At 33.9% G+C, this 16,213-nt stretch overlaps 3 protein-coding genes and 1 long non-coding RNA gene across 4 annotated transcripts; all 4 read left to right on the top strand.

Annotated features, from left to right (window-relative positions):
• Positions 1 to 571: 571 nt before the first annotated feature.
• On the top strand, positions 572 to 1,942 carry LOC127151156 (14-3-3-like protein GF14 kappa). Its single transcript, XM_051090574.1, has 2 exons — positions 572 to 767; positions 1,374 to 1,942. Exons 1-2 carry the CDS (start codon positions 572 to 574, stop codon positions 1,940 to 1,942), a joined length of 765 nt encoding a protein of 254 aa, XP_050946531.1.
• LOC127151157 (magnesium transporter MRS2-I-like) lies at positions 1,939 to 4,280 on the top strand. The gene is made up of 6 exons (XM_051090575.1): positions 1,939 to 1,949; positions 2,234 to 2,324; positions 2,970 to 3,044; positions 3,361 to 3,585; positions 3,656 to 3,700; positions 4,164 to 4,280. Exons 1-6 carry the CDS (start codon positions 1,939 to 1,941, stop codon positions 4,248 to 4,250), a joined length of 534 nt encoding a protein of 177 aa, XP_050946532.1. The 3' UTR covers positions 4,251 to 4,280.
• A 932-nt stretch (positions 4,281 to 5,212) lies between these two features.
• On the top strand, positions 5,213 to 6,084 carry LOC127151260 (uncharacterized). Its single transcript, XM_051090721.1, has 2 exons — positions 5,213 to 5,547; positions 5,909 to 6,084. Exons 1-2 carry the CDS (start codon positions 5,263 to 5,265, stop codon positions 5,930 to 5,932), a joined length of 309 nt encoding a protein of 102 aa, XP_050946678.1. The 5' UTR covers positions 5,213 to 5,262; the 3' UTR covers positions 5,933 to 6,084.
• An 8,703-nt stretch (positions 6,085 to 14,787) lies between these two features.
• On the top strand, positions 14,788 to 15,134 carry LOC127151261 (uncharacterized). Its single transcript, XR_007824069.1, has 3 exons — positions 14,788 to 14,827; positions 14,922 to 14,995; positions 15,071 to 15,134. It is a non-coding gene; the product is annotated as an uncharacterized LOC127151261 (long non-coding RNA).
• The last annotated feature ends 1,079 nt before the right edge of the window (positions 15,135 to 16,213 follow it).

Consider the following 16,213-nt stretch of genomic DNA (forward strand, 5'->3'; position numbering starts at 1 on the left):
CAATTCTTTCTTCCATGAATTCTTCATATCCATGGTAACTTTTGATAGGCTCCAATGGAAGTTCTTAGGTTCACATTCACCAATTTTTCTTCTCTCTAACATTTACAATTTGGTGTTAGTTAATTCATTTTGTAATTGTTATATTTCTCCTAATTCTTTCACTAATTCTTATAAAGGAGGATTTGAGGGTGTTGCTTTTTAGATTTATGCGATAATTCTCTCTATGGTTACAATTACATAAATTTCTCAAATCATTTGGTAGGGTTGGTAATTGTATGTTTAGGGATGTTTGAGCTTGAGGAATAATTATGAGTTTGTAAATGGGTTGTAATATGTGAAAAATGTTACTTTGACACGAAATATAATATACTAAATGTTATGTTCAACCCATAAATCAATAAAATTATCTTTTTCAAGTGTAAGTGACTAAATGTTTGAAAAACACCAAAAATATGCATAGGATTTCTTTAATTTTATTCCATATATAATTGTGTTCTTTGATACTCTTCTTTATCGATTTTTTAGAAGTGTTTACGAAAAAATTTGACGAACAAAAGAGTTTTGATTAACAATGAAGATAAAAGAGGCTAAAACTCAAGTTTGGGCATTAGAAATGAAAAGAGATGAAAAAGAAGTTAAAAGTCCTCTTGAAGTGTGCAACCACTCAAGTATTGCTGGATGCTTTAAACATGGAGCATTAAGGGGTATATGTCATGGATCAAAGATCAAGACACATACTTGGCAAGACATGAGTGGACTGGCTAGTCGTAAGATACACTCACAGGAACATGTGGGATAGCAATCTAGCGGAGTACATGCTAGCACTAGAGGTGTATGCCTATTTCTAAGTTAGATAGGTGGACTTAAATTGGTGAATCTATCACTGATCTTGGATTTGATAAGGACGAAGGAGCATATCATCTTAGCACCAGATTGGTCGGAAGCAATTCATATTTCTTTAATGAACCCATTAGAGAGGATGAAACTAATCCAACTCAAGAGTAATATGATAGACTTACCTCGAGATGGGACGACCGAGGTGCCGTATGGGAGATGTCATGTGTGCAAGAACTATAACCCTGTGGCATATAGCTACACACTAGAAGAAATCTGGTCTTTAATGTCGGGTGGAAAAAATGAAAAATAAGCTTTAATGTCGGTTTTTAAAAGGCGGATGTTTAATGTCGGTTTTAAACCGACATTAAAGCTTTATCTTTAATGTCGGTTTAAAACCGACATTAAACATCATGTTTTTTAGAACCGACATTAAAGGTCTTTTTTATTTTATTTTTTATTTTTTTAATTTTGTAAAAAGTTGAATTTTTATCTCTCTTACTTTACTCTTTTCTCCTTTCTTCTCTACCAAACCCTAGACTTTACTATTTTCTCCTTTCTTCTCTACCAAACCCTACGAAAGAAGGTTTTCTCTCAACATTTCTTCCCTTTCTTCCTTTCTCAATCTCATCACTTTCTCCCCTCTCTTCTTGGTTCAACATTTCTTGGTTCAACACCTGGCTCTGAGCTTTCTGTTGAGGAGCGAAATCTTCTCTCTGTCGCTTACAAGAACGTGATTGGCTCACTTCGAGCTGCTTGGCGGATTGTTTCTTCCATCGAGCAAAAGGAAGAGAGTCGTAAGAATGAAGAGCATGTTGTTCTTGTTAAGGATTATAGATCAAAGGTTGAGTCTGAGCTTTCCGATGTCTGCGCGAGTATTTTGCAGCTTTTGGACTCGAATCTTATTCCATCTGCCTCTGCTAGTGAGTCTAAGGTCTTCTACTTGAAGATGAAAGGGGATTACCATAGGTATTTGGCGGAGTTTAAGGTTGGAGATGAGAGAAAAGCTGCTGCTGAGGATACTATGCTGGCTTATAGGGCTGCTCAGGTATTTGTGGCTCGCTTTTTCTTTTTACTTTTTTTGGTATTAGTGAGACCGTGTGGATGATTTTAAGGTTGCTTGCCTGAAAAACGACTTTTTGGGGCATTTTGATGTTTTTAATCCTTTTCTTCGGTCCCCATTACTACTTCAATAGGCTAAAAAATTTCATATTTTCTTTGTTTTTGATTGGTTGGTACTTGGTTATTGTGGATTACAGAGCCTGAGTTATGTTTGTCAATTATTTTTCTTTTTCCGTTAATAAACAGATGTATATATCATTTTTTTTAAATGTGAAAAACTGAGCTATCATTGATATGGCAGATATACGGGGCCCTTCGCATGTTTGTGAAAATGCAGATATACGGAAGCTATATGTAGTTTTCTTGCTGCACGGACAACTGAACTGGAGACTGCTACTTATCCTGCCTTGGATGAGCTTACTGCCAAGGTGAATAATTATTTTCTCATCTCATTTTGGTATCTCTTACAGCTTCTATGTTTTGGTTTTCCTCTCGGCTACAACTTTTGAAATGCACAAACTTTCTGATAATTCCATGAGATCATATTGTTAAGTTATGTAATCCATCTGGTAACTATATCATCTGATATTTACATATTCCTATGACTATGCGATTTGTGGATACCATCTAATCACATTTCACTGTAAATTATCTTTCATTTGAGTCACCATACTCCTGTATGTTCTTTGCTTTCTATGTTAAATACTATAAAGCATTTCTGATTGTTTGTTTACTATTGAACACTAATAAATAGGGAGAGGATTATTTAATTAGGAGTAAGAGGATGAGATTGAAAATTAAGAAATTAGGGACTGGAATGTAATGTTGATCTCAAAATATGCCTGCCTTGAACACTTCTAACCCTCCCTATTTATAAGACTCCAGGGGACACTAAAAAACGTATCTCACATTCCAACAATTTTACCAGCAACTGACTAATATGGCCCAAGTGACCTTCCTAGTTTCTACCATAATCCTTTCACTACAAAACGACGTATCTATTTGTTCTGTTTTTGCTGTATGACCTCATGCCTTATTCGTCCTTTTTGCTTTGTTTTTCTTTGAGTCTGTAGATTAGTTCCCGCAACTTGGACAGAGTTCGTAAGTTGAAGAGTGCAATGACCAGGTTGACTGCGAGGGTTCAAAAGGTACGTGCAACTTTTCACATATCACACGGTGTAGAAACTTTTGTCCAATCTATTTGGAAAAAGCAGATTGCTGCATTATAGAATATCATTTGTCTCATTTCCTATGATTTTATCATGAACTTGAATAAAATTGAATTGGTTAGAATGGAGAATATCTTGACACCCTTTCATAATCTCTTTTTCCCTTAATTATTCAAGTTTTCCTCCCCATTGGATTTCTTTGTCTAATCATATTTATAATCACTTTCAGCAATTGTTATGATACGCATAATTATAACTTTTTGATTGGTGGCTCCAATCTTTCCTTTCAATACAGGTAAGAGATGAGCTCGAACAATTACTGGACGACGACGATGATATGGCAGACCTTTACTTGTCAAGAAAGATGAGCTCATCTTCTCCTGTAAGTGGTTCTGGTCCTGCCAATTGGTTTCCCGCCTCTCCTACCATTGGTTCAAAGATCTCGAGAGCAAGCAGAGCAAGTGTTGCAACTGTACGTGGGGACGAGGATGACATCGAGGAACTTGAAATGCTGCTGGAGGTAATAATACATATAGTTTCTGGTTTTTCAATTTTCATGAAGGTTTATAATGGAAGTTTCTTTGTTGCAGGCTTACTTTATGCAAATTGATGGTACATTGAACAAATTAACTACAGTAAGTTCACCTGTTCCCTGCTTATCTAATTTATGAAAAGAGCTACTTGAACAAAATGTAAGGAGTTCCGTAATACTTTGCTATATTAATAGTGTGTGTGACAGGAAGAGATTTCTTAATGACTTAGGATTAATTTATGCTAAAAACAAAAATTTTGTCATCGCTGAGAAGGGGTTTTAGATTAATATTTTTTTAAAATTTTTGTTGGATCAGATTGAAACACACCCTTAACTTCTGCTTATCAAATTTATTATTCACTCACGATCATCTTACTCTACCTCTTTATCTGGATTTTTAATCCATAAACTATATGAAGAACATCTTACTGGCCTAATTTTCCAGTAAAATATTACTATGTTGGACTAATAACCTCTTACAAAGTACGATTGTCTTTAATCCAAGGGCATATTTGGTCATGTTTTATTCTAATTTATGATTTTTAGTTGTTTTAAATAATTTGCAGCTGCGAGAATATATTGATGACACAGAAGATTATATTAATATCCAGGTAACAAAAAACGCAAGATTCTTGTTTATTAAAAGTTCTTAAATTTTGCTGGCTCTCTTGATCTGCAGTTGGAGCTCTTTTTAAGTTCTGGTACTGTTTGTTTGTCTATCTATTCTTTGGTGAGTGCAATATTCGGCATGAACATTCCTTACACTTGGAATGACGATCATGGATACATGTTTAAATGGGTATGCTAAAGGACTCGACTTTGATTTCTGACTTGAAATGCAGGAAACTGAGACTCCGATCTAGTGCTTACAACAATCATCTTGTTTTCATTATGTGCAGGTTGTCATTGTTGCTGGATTTGCTTCCGCGGTGTTGTTCATCACAATTATTTACTATGCTCGCTAAAAAGGTTTGGTGGGATCTTGATCTTCTTTCATTCAAATGATGAAATCCTTTTCCAATGGAAACCGTTAGTTGAACTGTAACAGACAATGAAGGAAAAAAAGAACGGGAAGAAAAATAGAAAGGAAGTGCATTGCTGATGAGTTTAGGAGTGATATACATACCTGACTATACTTACAATTTCAGTTTCTGTGAGATTTTAGGATTGAAAAGAGGGAAAGAAGGAAAGAAAAAAAAAAGGAAAAAATTAAAGAAAATAAATTTCTTTATAGGACCTGAATTACCTGCTGCTCTTAGTCTAATTCCATTAGTTACTTATTGGGTTATACACAATATTGTTGCTTCAAAAATTGAGCTCTCCACTTATCTGAGCGAAACCGAGTAAGTATTTTTATTTTTACCTATCTGGTGCAATTAGTGCTTCTGGTCTTGGTATGCATTTTTCTTCCAATTATTTTGTTCTTACCTGGCAGGTTCAAGTAGTTTTAATGAAAAATTGTTAATATACTGCAGCTTCATCTGAACTGAAGGTTGAACATATTACATTACACTATTGTAGATAAATTAAAGTTTTCTGTTGTGCTTCGGCTATGTATCGTTTTTCTTCTTCTTCTTTTTTTTCCATTTAAATTGGTATCTTAGTTTTATCTTGCATCCTTTGTGGGTTTTCGTTATTGTATGTGATTGCCTCCATCTTTTCTTGATGAAAGTTTGGTTATTCATAAGAGGAAAATTTTCCATTATTGCAACTCACCATGTTTTGTACTTGGTTGTGCAGGCTGCACCGGTGGAGTGGGCAGAGGACGAATTTTTGCAAATGGTCTTGGTGCAGGTGGTGGACATGGTGGGAAAGGTGGTGATGGATACTATAATGGCACCTTCATTAATGGCGGTGTTGCGTATGGTGATCCCAATCTCCCTTGTGAACTTGGCAGTGGTAGTGGAAATGGTAGTCTTGCTGGCGAAACAGCAGGTGGTGGGATTATTGGTAAGTTGTGTGATTCTTCCTCTCTTTCTCTGGTTTTGTTTATTATTTATTATTTTAGTTAATTTTTAATGATGTTTATGTTTACTTGGAATGAAATTCCATTGGTGACGTAAGGGACATTTTTTCTTTGCGCTACTTATGCTTACGTTGGACTACAATAAGCTTTACTTTTCAGCTTATTGTGTTGATGTTGCTTATTTCTTTATAGATTGATATTGGTTTTCATAATAATGTTATGTAAAAAAATGTTGATTATTCATTTGGTGGGCAATATTAAGAACTTTTCATCATTTTCTGCAATTTCAGTACTTCAAACAGCTTTGTTATTCATATAAATGGTTTATTTGGATATTGTTTGTAGATAATTGAAGTGATATCGGGTTGAAAGCTAAGCGATTGTGTAGAAATGGTCAAGCGACCGTTGAAAATTGAAGACTGAGAAGGCATTTAGGATTTTTAATTATTTAATTCTTGTATTAGAATCTTTTTTCATGTACTATTGTAGAATGTATATATAAACATAATATTAATATTTTATTTTGTGTATTCAAATGTAAAAGACAAATGTTATAGTTTCTAACATAATATGAATTTCATTGATTTGTTGGCGTGTGAAAAACATATTTATCTACATTGACCGAATGTCGGTCTATAGGACAATAATGTAACAATTAAATAAAAATAAATTTGTAAAAATGAATAAAAAAACTAGGCTTTAATGTCGGTTTTAAACCGACATATCAGAGTTCAACCGACATTAAAGAGCTTCAATAACACTATCAAAGATGTCGGTTGAAAACTGACAAACCGACATTAAAGAGGGCTTTAATGTCGTTTTTAAACCGACATAAAAGCCCAACCGACATTAAAGGGCTTCAATAACACCATCAAAGATGTCGGTTGAAAACTGACATTAAAGGCCTTTAATGTCGTTTTTAAACCGATATTAAAGAGGCCTTTAATGTCGTTTTTAAACCGACATTAAAGCCCAACCGACATTAAAGACCTTTAATAACGCTCACAAAGATGTCGGTTGCCAAGTGACATTAAAGGCCTTTAATGTCGGTTTTAAACCGACATTAAAGGCCAAAATCCTTGTAGTGACAATAGGGAGAGCACTGTGTCAAACTCTAAAGTTTGAGTAATTATGCCACAAATCAACAAAAATCGAAAAAAAAAAAAATGTAAAAGGGTAGCATTGCAATAGTATTGATATTTCATTGGCGTCATTAGGGTTTTTGGAGTATAGAGTCTTTGGGATTTGAGTCTAAAAGAGGAAGGTGGCAACATATAGTCAGTGGGTTAGGTTGAAGGACAATAAAGGCATTGGAAACAATCAAGATTTATTCTACATCGAAAACAAAGATGGATAATCTAATAACTCTTTATCCTTTCCTATTTGTCTTTAATTTTTTTGGATAATCTTTATTTTTGTGGTTATATATGCCTGTGACATGAGTACTTGAATTCTAGGGTATCAATGACGACATGCCATAATTATTTGTGTTTGGAGCCTATGAATTGTTTTCTATTAATTTCAATTTTATTGATGAGTTTTGGTTGGTTGGTACTCAAACTTTACAATTTTAGAAGGAATATTTCTTTGAAACTTTAGTAAACTAATTCAAAAGTCTATGCATGCAAATAACTAGAAGAAGAGGGTAAATTAATGACAGACTTTCATAATTCCACGTTTCATGTTTAATTTCAAGTTATTGTAGTTGAGTACATTGGATGAGAAAAAGGTTGATCTCATGAGGAAACATCCTAAATTTAGTTTCTAGCTACGTTCACATAGTTGGAAGAGATAAAATCCATATGGGTTATTTTAATTGAATATCATCGATTGACATCCTGGAACTTCCTAATCTCTTTGATTGAATTCTCTTGATTTGTCATTTTAATTGAATATCATCGATTAACATTCTGGAACTTCCTAATCTGTTTGATTGAATTCTCTTTATTGATCATTTTAATTGCTTTCTTAGAACTAGCTTATTTTTCATGACTGTTAGCTCTCTAGATGAAATTAGAACGATCTCTCTAATAGCTAGAAAAAATAATCAGCTTGATTTTTAGAGGGCAATATTCAGTCTCGTATATCAATTTACATTCTTTAATACTATAAATTGATGCATGCTCTTGTGCACATCAATGACCTTGAGACAAAATAAGATAATAATCTTATAAAATTGCACTTAAAGGACACCCTTTTCTTAAACCAAATTTTAACATTCATAAATAGATTGAATTTTATGACTTAGGAGAGATTACATAATTTAATAAGATTTTTAAAAAAGGACATTACAGTTAAATTTTGGGAATGTTATGTGATTCATGCTATAATTTTGATATAGACCATGATATTTAGCTATTTAAGAAGTGTATAGCACACCAACATTCGATGAGTTGAGTTGTATTTGTTTGGCTCACCAACTTTACATGTTGGCGAAGTTGACTTGGCATAAAATACCAACTTGCACTAGCGTCTCCCAATGTTTCCAATGGGTTCCCTTATCAACCACTATTGATGAGTATCATTGCCACACTTAGAGAACCATCTTCCAATGGTTACTTTCACATGTCTAACTCTAACGATCGATGCTGGACTCCTAACAACCACCTCCGATGACAAACTCCGACGATCACCTTCGCGTGACCAGCTTCGATGACTAATTTTGGGCTTTGGTAACCACCTTCATAACAAACTTCGATGAAATTCAACTTTGATGACCACCTTTACGCGACAAATTCTAGGCTTCAACAATAGACTCTTGTGACCAATTCTAAGATCACTTTCGTGCAACCAACTTCTGCCTCCGACAACCACCTACGATTACAAACTTTGGAGAGAATCACCTTCGATTATAATCAACTTCAACAACCACCTTCAACATTAGGCTCCAACAACTACCTTTACGATAAACTTCAATAAAAATCACCTTTGATAATCAATTTAATGGCAACGACACCTCTAACAATGAATACTAGCATTCACCTTAGACAACCAAGAACAACAACGACAACCTCTAACAGTCAACTTCAACAATGATCACATCGGCGACCAACTCTGACGATCGTCTTGAACAACTAATTACACCCATCAACCTTATTGTTTATTTTCAACTACTAATTTAACCAATAATATACTATAAAAAAGGAAAAACAAAACTTAGAAAGCAGAAGTGTTTTTAAATATAAAATTGAAATGAGTAGTTTATAATATTTAATAGCCGTCTTTTATAGTAATTTGATATTGAGAAGTTCTCTAAGAATGATTGAGTCATTTTTATAGATCTACTTGTCACAAACATAAAAAGTATGTACGCTATGATATTTTATTTAATTAAATTTATATATCAAATGAACGTTAAGAATTTGAAAAATTACCTATGTGTTGAATGGTTGAACAAAAATAACAAATGGAGATTTTTTTCTTGAAAGTATTTTCCAGCAAAACCAATTAGTGAAAATTGAGATATGTTCCTTCAAATTTGGATTGTTAAAAGGTATGTAGTGGCTTGCGAATATAATTTGGGTTTCAATTAAAAGAAATCATGGTAGCGGAAAAATACAAAGCATCAATAAGAAGAAGAAGAAGAAAAAAAAAGAAGAAGAAGAAAATGATGATGACATTAGGGAAAAAAAAAGGAATAATCAAATCTTTTGTTTATTTTATTTATCTATGTGTATTAGTGCAAAGAAAAAGTAGTGGATCAATTGTTGTAAATTACCAAAAAAAAGAAGAAGAAAAAACTAAAAAAACAAAAGTAATAAAAAATACAATTCATATTTTATTCCAACCGAATTATTGAATAAAACTTTTGAAAAAATAATAGGTATAAAAATAGATTATTTAAAATTTAAAAATTGCATCCAATACTAATAACATATAAACTCAACTCTCAATCCTGAATGCAGATATATGAACTCAAACAAAAAAAATTTTACACTCCAAATATATACACATATATTCCAAACATCCTATTTCAACTTAGGGTTCCAAACAACCTCCTATTTGTTAATTTATGTTATTATTATTCACTATACTGTGCAAGGAAGAGTAGTGAGAATTTGAACTTTTGACTTCTCAAGTTAAGAATACCATATCATTATCAAATCAAACAGTTACGACCTTGAAAAAGAAAATACACATCAATGATTATAGATGATTTTTTTTAATCTTTTTTATTATAAGCCATAGAGTTAATTTTATGTTTGTTCGAGTTTGTTAAATATATACTTTGAATTAGCACTAAATGCATCATGCATAGAGTAAGCTTATTATGAACAATCAACTTTTTTCCTAATTGTCACCTAAATCTTTTGATTATAGGCATGAATTGTGATAAAATGAAAGTTGATTATGTCCCCTCATGAAAATTTTATTCATTACAAAAATTAATTAACGAAGATTTGATGCCATTAGTGAAGTCCTCCTTCCAATACAAATTCATACATATACACATATAGACACACACATCTATATCCATCACTCCCACGTGTGTGTGATTAAATTAAATAGTTTAAGGACTATAGTTTATCCAAATATATTACAAGTTAATGCTATATTTGACTTGAAATGAAATAGTTTCTTTATGAACTTGTGGCTTAAGTAGTGGGATAGAATCGAAGAAAAGAAATATTAATTTTATTTAATGAATTTTAAATGTTGCACTAATAGTGACTTTTGAAGCGTGAATCAATTCACTAATATTTAAAGTGGTATTGATTGTGGTGATGTTGTTTTATTTATATATATTATTGAGATGTTCTAACTATATAGATTATTAATAAAATTTATGCATTGAATCATTCATAAAAATTGTAGAGTAAAATAATAAAAAAATGAATTCCACTTTTTTTTTTTCTTCTTCTTCTCTAAACCTTAATTCTAATTCATCGAAATAAGAAATAAATGAATATAGGTAAGAGAGCGTCATCATCATCTCTGGTTTATTGACTAAATGGTTATTTAAGAGTTCATCAGATATAAACTAAGACAAAAAAGATTAAAGGTCTAAAGATTTATTAGATATAAAATTAAGATTTATGGACTTTTTGGGTGGTTTGGTACAAGAAAATTAATGAAGTAGATTGATAAATGGGTTTAAGTTTTCATACACTTAAAAAAAAAGGTGAGTTTCCCTTTTCCCTCATTAATTTACTTTTTTATATTTTGAATATAGTTAATTAATTTAAACTAATTGATATTAATTTATCAAAATCAATGAAATTAATTGTTTAATTATAATAACTCAATAATTTTTCATTAAAACACACCCTTAATTCAATTTTAGAAATAAAAACTCACTATATAAATGCCACCTTATTTCTTGTATAAAAATTCCTTTTCTTATGATCATAATCAATCAATCACTTGTTGGTTTATTTATAATAAATTAATTATTGACGGTAATTAATTGTTAAAGACATTTTCAAATATAGCATAATGAACAAAGATAATCATAAAATATCATAAGTTTAGATTCTATCACTAATAAAAACTAATAAACTAAATTTATAAACATTGATAGAAGTTTATTAGTATCTATCATTGTAGGATTTAAAATATTTTTATATTTTGAAAATATTTTATCAATTTTAGTATAGAAAATTTTCATAAATATAACAAACCGATAAAATATTTACGGCCCATGTAACATAGGCCATGAAATTAACCATTTTTTAAATATTTTAGGTTTGCCCTTCCGTCTTTCTTCCCGTCTTCGTATGTTCCATCGTCTTTCATTATTTTTTTTTCTTTTTTTTTGGTTCAAGTTCGTGTATCAAATGTACATTCATTTTGTTTTCTGACTAGGTTTTGCAAGAATCCATTGGAGCAATGAAGCCATATTTGTACAATTGTAGGCCTTTTTTTGTAGGTTTGGTAGCAACATTTTGGTTGAAATGTACTTATTTAAATAGCTTGTTGGTACCAAAACATGTATGTTCATTTTATCATTGTACAAACCCTTTACCAACAATTGTATAGATATTACAAAGTGTATGTTAACGTATATCTATTAAAGCGTTCGTAGTTTGTTTCCATATGGGTGTGTTGTATAGTACTTTCAGTTTGAGTTGGTCTGTGTAATGGCAGGGTGGCAAGAAAAACAAGAATGAAAAAAAAAAAAAAAATAGGGCAAGAAAAACAGGGACTGAAAAAGAACATGACATTTGAGTTTTTTAAAAAACTATCATAGAAAAGGTATTCTTGACCGTCAATTAAAATCATGCTAGGTGAAATGATGACAGTTAATCATTGTCATAAAATATAAATAATGACAGTTATTATCTGTCATTAATGAGACATTCGTGACATTTATTTTCTATCATGAAAAGCACCTATCATGACAATTTTTTCGAACTGTCATAATATACTTCCCATGACTGCTGGAACAATGACTGCAAATAATTGTCACGAAATTTAACTATTACAGAGTTTAACTATCATCTAGGCCATTTTTCAAGTAGTGTGTAAAAGATCTATTTTTTTTTAAACTTTTATTCGGTTGTTCAAGATGTAGATTTGGGTAGCCAAATCTAAACGATCGTGTTAAAAAAAAAACCAAATCTAAATGATTGTGTACAAAAAATCCTAAAAAAATTTTTTAGATTGGGAAACCAAATCTAAACGATAGTGTACAAAAAAAGATTGTGTAGAAAAATCTAAACGATCGTGTACAAAAAAAGATTGTGTAGACAAATCTAAACGATCGTGTACCAAAAAAATCTCACAAAAAATCGTTTAGTAAAATCTAAATGATCACGTAACCAAATTAAATGATCATGTAATCAAATTAAACGTTCGTGTATGGAAAAATTTGAAAAATAAATCGTTTAGATTTGGCTACCCAAATTTAAATGATCGTGTAACCAAATTAAACGATCGTGTACAGACAATTTAAAAAATAGATCGTTTAGATTTGGATGTCCAAATCTAAACGACCAAATCTAAACAATCGCGTACTAAACAATAGCCAAATATGAGGGATCGTGTACCAAAGATATTACGCGCATTGTCGACAGCGTGGTTGACGAGATATTTTTTGTATTTTCCATGGTGAGCCTGTGAGTTTTTTCCATTTTTGAAATTGTTCTATACTGTGTAAACATTTTGCCGCTTTGTTATATTTTTAAAAAGACCCCTTTAGTATATTGATCATTTTTAAATATAGTGAAATGAAATGTAATATTTATAAAATATATAGCAAAACTTCAACTCTCTATCATTATAGGTATTGATATACACGGATAAAATGTCTATCAATGTTGTCTAACAATATATATATCTATCATCGATAACATTTAAAATCTTATTTTGTAACGACCCAACTTATTATACTAAGTCGAAGTCATTACTAATTAAAAGATAAATAAAATTTCTTAAATTAAAAATAAAAAATAAAACAAAACCTCAAATACTCATTTAAAAATCATAAACAAATGTACGTAACAAATAAAATCCTAACTCGGGCCCTATCTAGTTTTAAAGAAAAATAAAATAAAAAATCAAAACAAAACAAAACAAAATAAAATAAAATAAATGCACATGATCAATGACATAAGGCGGAAGCAAAATGATCTCTATGGCTCGCTACGGTCATTTCTTGTCATTCGCCAGCTTCCCTCTGCCCTTACCTCTACCTCTGCCTGAAAAATTAAACAAGAAAGAGTAAGTATAAAAATATACTCAGTAAGGGACCCACTACTAGTCCCACTAGGTGTCTGTTAACTTTCTATTAGAGTCTTGTAAAGTGGTACCCCTAAACTGGCACGTTCCCGAACACATGCAAATCTTTGATCCAATAGGAACATATCTAGTTTTCGGTGAACCCAAAGGAACACCTAAGATTATCGGGCTGTGAGTGACCCCGTCGAATCACTCATAATCATGTTAATGTCTATGTCATACTGGACTGGTGATCCTGTCGGACTGCATAGTCATAAAAAGGGTGGTGATCCCGAGAGACACCCATGTGGATACGATTCTAATAGCTAAAGATAATAGGACACCCTATTCCTAGCATGAATATATCATCACATCATCATAAACATGACATAAGTATCAATAATAGCATTCATATTCAAATATTATCATTATAACATATCCCAACCGGATCTATCAGTCATCATAACTATGGAATAATCCTGACTACCAATCACCATACACATGATCATATTATGCATACCAGCTGCATCATAGCATAATTGAAACGCCCCAACAAATTCGATTTTCCCATTTGTTATTAATATTTAATTGTGGTTTTGGAAAATTCGAATTTATTGGAAGAACCTTATCATTTTGAAATTTGCGATTAAATAAGGTTTAGAATCTTTATTTTGTTTAGATATTAAGTATTTTATTTGGAAATAAAATTGGTGAAGTTATTGTTAAATTAAAGGTTGGTTGGTTAAGGGAGAGATGTGAGGACCTAGTTGAGGATAAGAAGGAAATTTTGATGAGATTTGGAGAGAGAGAAGGTGGTTGGTTTTGAATTATTTGAAGGAAAAGAAAAGAGATTTTTTTTATATAAAGGAGCTTTGGGACCCGTGCATAAGAAAAATAAAAAAAAAAGAAAAGAAAAGAGAAAAGGAAGAGAAGTAACCCTAGCCGCCGCTCGCCGTCGCCGCCGCCGCGTACCCGAGCCGCCAAAGTCCTTTTCTTTCTTTTTCGTCAGCTCAGCTGTCGCCGCCGCCGAATTTCAGCCAACTCGTGTGGGAGCCCAGCCCCAGTCCCGAGTCGAGCTTCCTCGTCCGTCCGATGCCGCCGCATCGAGTCGGGAAGTTTGAAGTCGCGCTCGCCAGCCGTCAAAGACCCGCAAGCCGCCGCGTCCCGCGTAGCCGAATCTTCAGCCGTCGAAAGCCCGAGCCGCATCTCGGCCGTCGCCCGAACTTGAAGCCAACTGCGTCCGTTCACTCGACCCGTCGAAGCTCCGCCGCGCTCGACGAACTCCTGCCAAGCGCCGCGTCTCCTCCGCCGTTCCGCCGTTGCATCGCCCTTTGCGACCCTAGCCGCGCCGCCTGCCGCAGTCGTCCCGCGCTTCCGACCCAAACAAGAGATGCATGCCTTCGACCCGGAATCCGACCCGCACAACCGCTCCGCGTAGCCGAGCCGTGCCCGCGTACGAGCCACACGCACACAGCTTCTGTACTGAGCCGAGCCGCCTCCGCGTGCGAGCCGCACCTCTCTTCTGCCGCAAGCCCAAGCCGAGCCAGTTCTTGCTCCTCCAGCCGAGCCGCCATGCCTAGTTAGCTCTTTTCCACCTAATTTTTGGTAAATTGATTATTTGTCTTGGCTTACCCAACAAGACTCAATTTTTGGACACTAAATAATTTAATTTGGACTAAATTAAATTAACTCTTTTAAGGACCACCTTGGACGATTTGACTTGGAGCGTGGATTTCTTCAGTAGGGGCTCAAGCATTGCAACCTCGACCTAGGGTAAGTTATTTCAACTGAGTTTTTGGGCCTTTAGTCGTTGGTGACTTAATTATGAATTTTGGCGTTATTAAACAGTTAGGACCTCGTTGCTTGGAAAGCACACTCGTCTTGCGGTTAGGACTCGTCGAGTAAATCTCCAGGTAAGAGATTTCTACTACTAGCTCTATGTTTAGAACCATGAGTCCACATACACCTCCAGTTGTGCATGTTGAGGACTAGACTGTATGACACGTGTAATTAATGAGAGCATGATGCGATTGATGATGTGGTTACATAATGGCATGATATTGTGATGACGTGAATTGTTATGACTGTACGTTGGTTGTTGAGGTGAAAAGTGAGATGATGATAGACTGTTATGATTACATGATGATGCTATGTGCATGTATGTTATGGTTAGGGTACTTGCTAGCTTAGCCTATTAGAGTCGTACGTGCATGGGTGTCCTTCGGGATCACCACCTATTTAGGACTGTGTGGTCCGACGGGACACCAGTCTAGCATGGATATAGATATGACTCGAGTGACTCGACGGGGTCCTCGCATCTCGATTGTCTTAGTGTTACCCCCGGGTTCACTACAGACCAGCATGTCCTAGGTGCTCCCCGGGACACCGAAGACCAGATTTTCGTTCCTACGGGAGCGCATGTTGCACGTGTTCGGGAACGTGCCAGAGATTGGGTACCACTTACAGGACTCTAATAGGAAGCTAACAGGCACCTAGTGGGACTAGTAGTGGGTCCCTTACTGAGTATTTTTATACTTATTCTCTTCATGTCATGTTTTTCAGGTAGAGGCCGAGGTAGGGGCAAGGGCAAGCTGGCGAGCGACCAGAAGTGACCGTGGCGAGCCATAGGGATTTATGCTTCCGCTTACCCCGTTTTAGACCTTTTGTACTTGGGTTTTATTTTCTTTCTTATTTACTATTTCATTTTTTAAAAGTAGATAGAGCCCAAGTAGGATTTTAACATTATTTACATTTTCCATATTATCCTGATTTGATTTTCATAAATAAAATTCTGAAGTTTGATTCGTTTTACCTAAACTTTATGGCTTAAATCATGTGTTTTACCTCTAGTAATAACTTCGGCTCAGCATAAGGAGTTGGGTTGTTACAGTTGGTATCAGAGCACAGTGTTTTAGGTTCTGTAGACTGACCTACGATGTAAGTCATTGTTTTGTTTTGGTTTTACTTCACCCTATGGCTATACGGTCCTTC

Source organism: Cucumis melo, chromosome 10 (genome assembly GCF_025177605.1).
Source record: "Cucumis melo cultivar AY chromosome 10, USDA_Cmelo_AY_1.0, whole genome shotgun sequence".
Taxonomy (NCBI): Eukaryota; Viridiplantae; Streptophyta; class Magnoliopsida; order Cucurbitales; family Cucurbitaceae; genus Cucumis; species Cucumis melo.

Bases quoted from the DNA above. Each gene is read 5' to 3' on its own strand.
- LOC127151156 (XM_051090574.1), top strand. From the start codon at position 572: ATGAAGATAAAAGAGGCTAAAACTCAAGTTTGGGCATTAGAAATGAAA. The intron at 768-1,373 runs GTAAGATACACT...ACCAAACCCTAG, and splicing joins CATGAGTGGACTGGCTAGTC to ACTTTACTATTTTCTCCTTT.
- LOC127151157 (XM_051090575.1), top strand. The intron at 3,045-3,360 runs GTACGTGCAACT...CTTTCAATACAG, and splicing joins TGACTGCGAGGGTTCAAAAG to GTAAGAGATGAGCTCGAACA. The intron at 3,701-4,163 runs GTAAGTTCACCT...AATAATTTGCAG, and splicing joins CATTGAACAAATTAACTACA to CTGCGAGAATATATTGATGA.
- LOC127151260 (XM_051090721.1), top strand. From the start codon at position 5,263: ATGAAAGTTTGGTTATTCATAAGAGGAAAATTTTCCATTATTGCAACT. The intron at 5,548-5,908 runs GTAAGTTGTGTG...TATTGTTTGTAG, and splicing joins AGCAGGTGGTGGGATTATTG to ATAATTGAAGTGATATCGGG.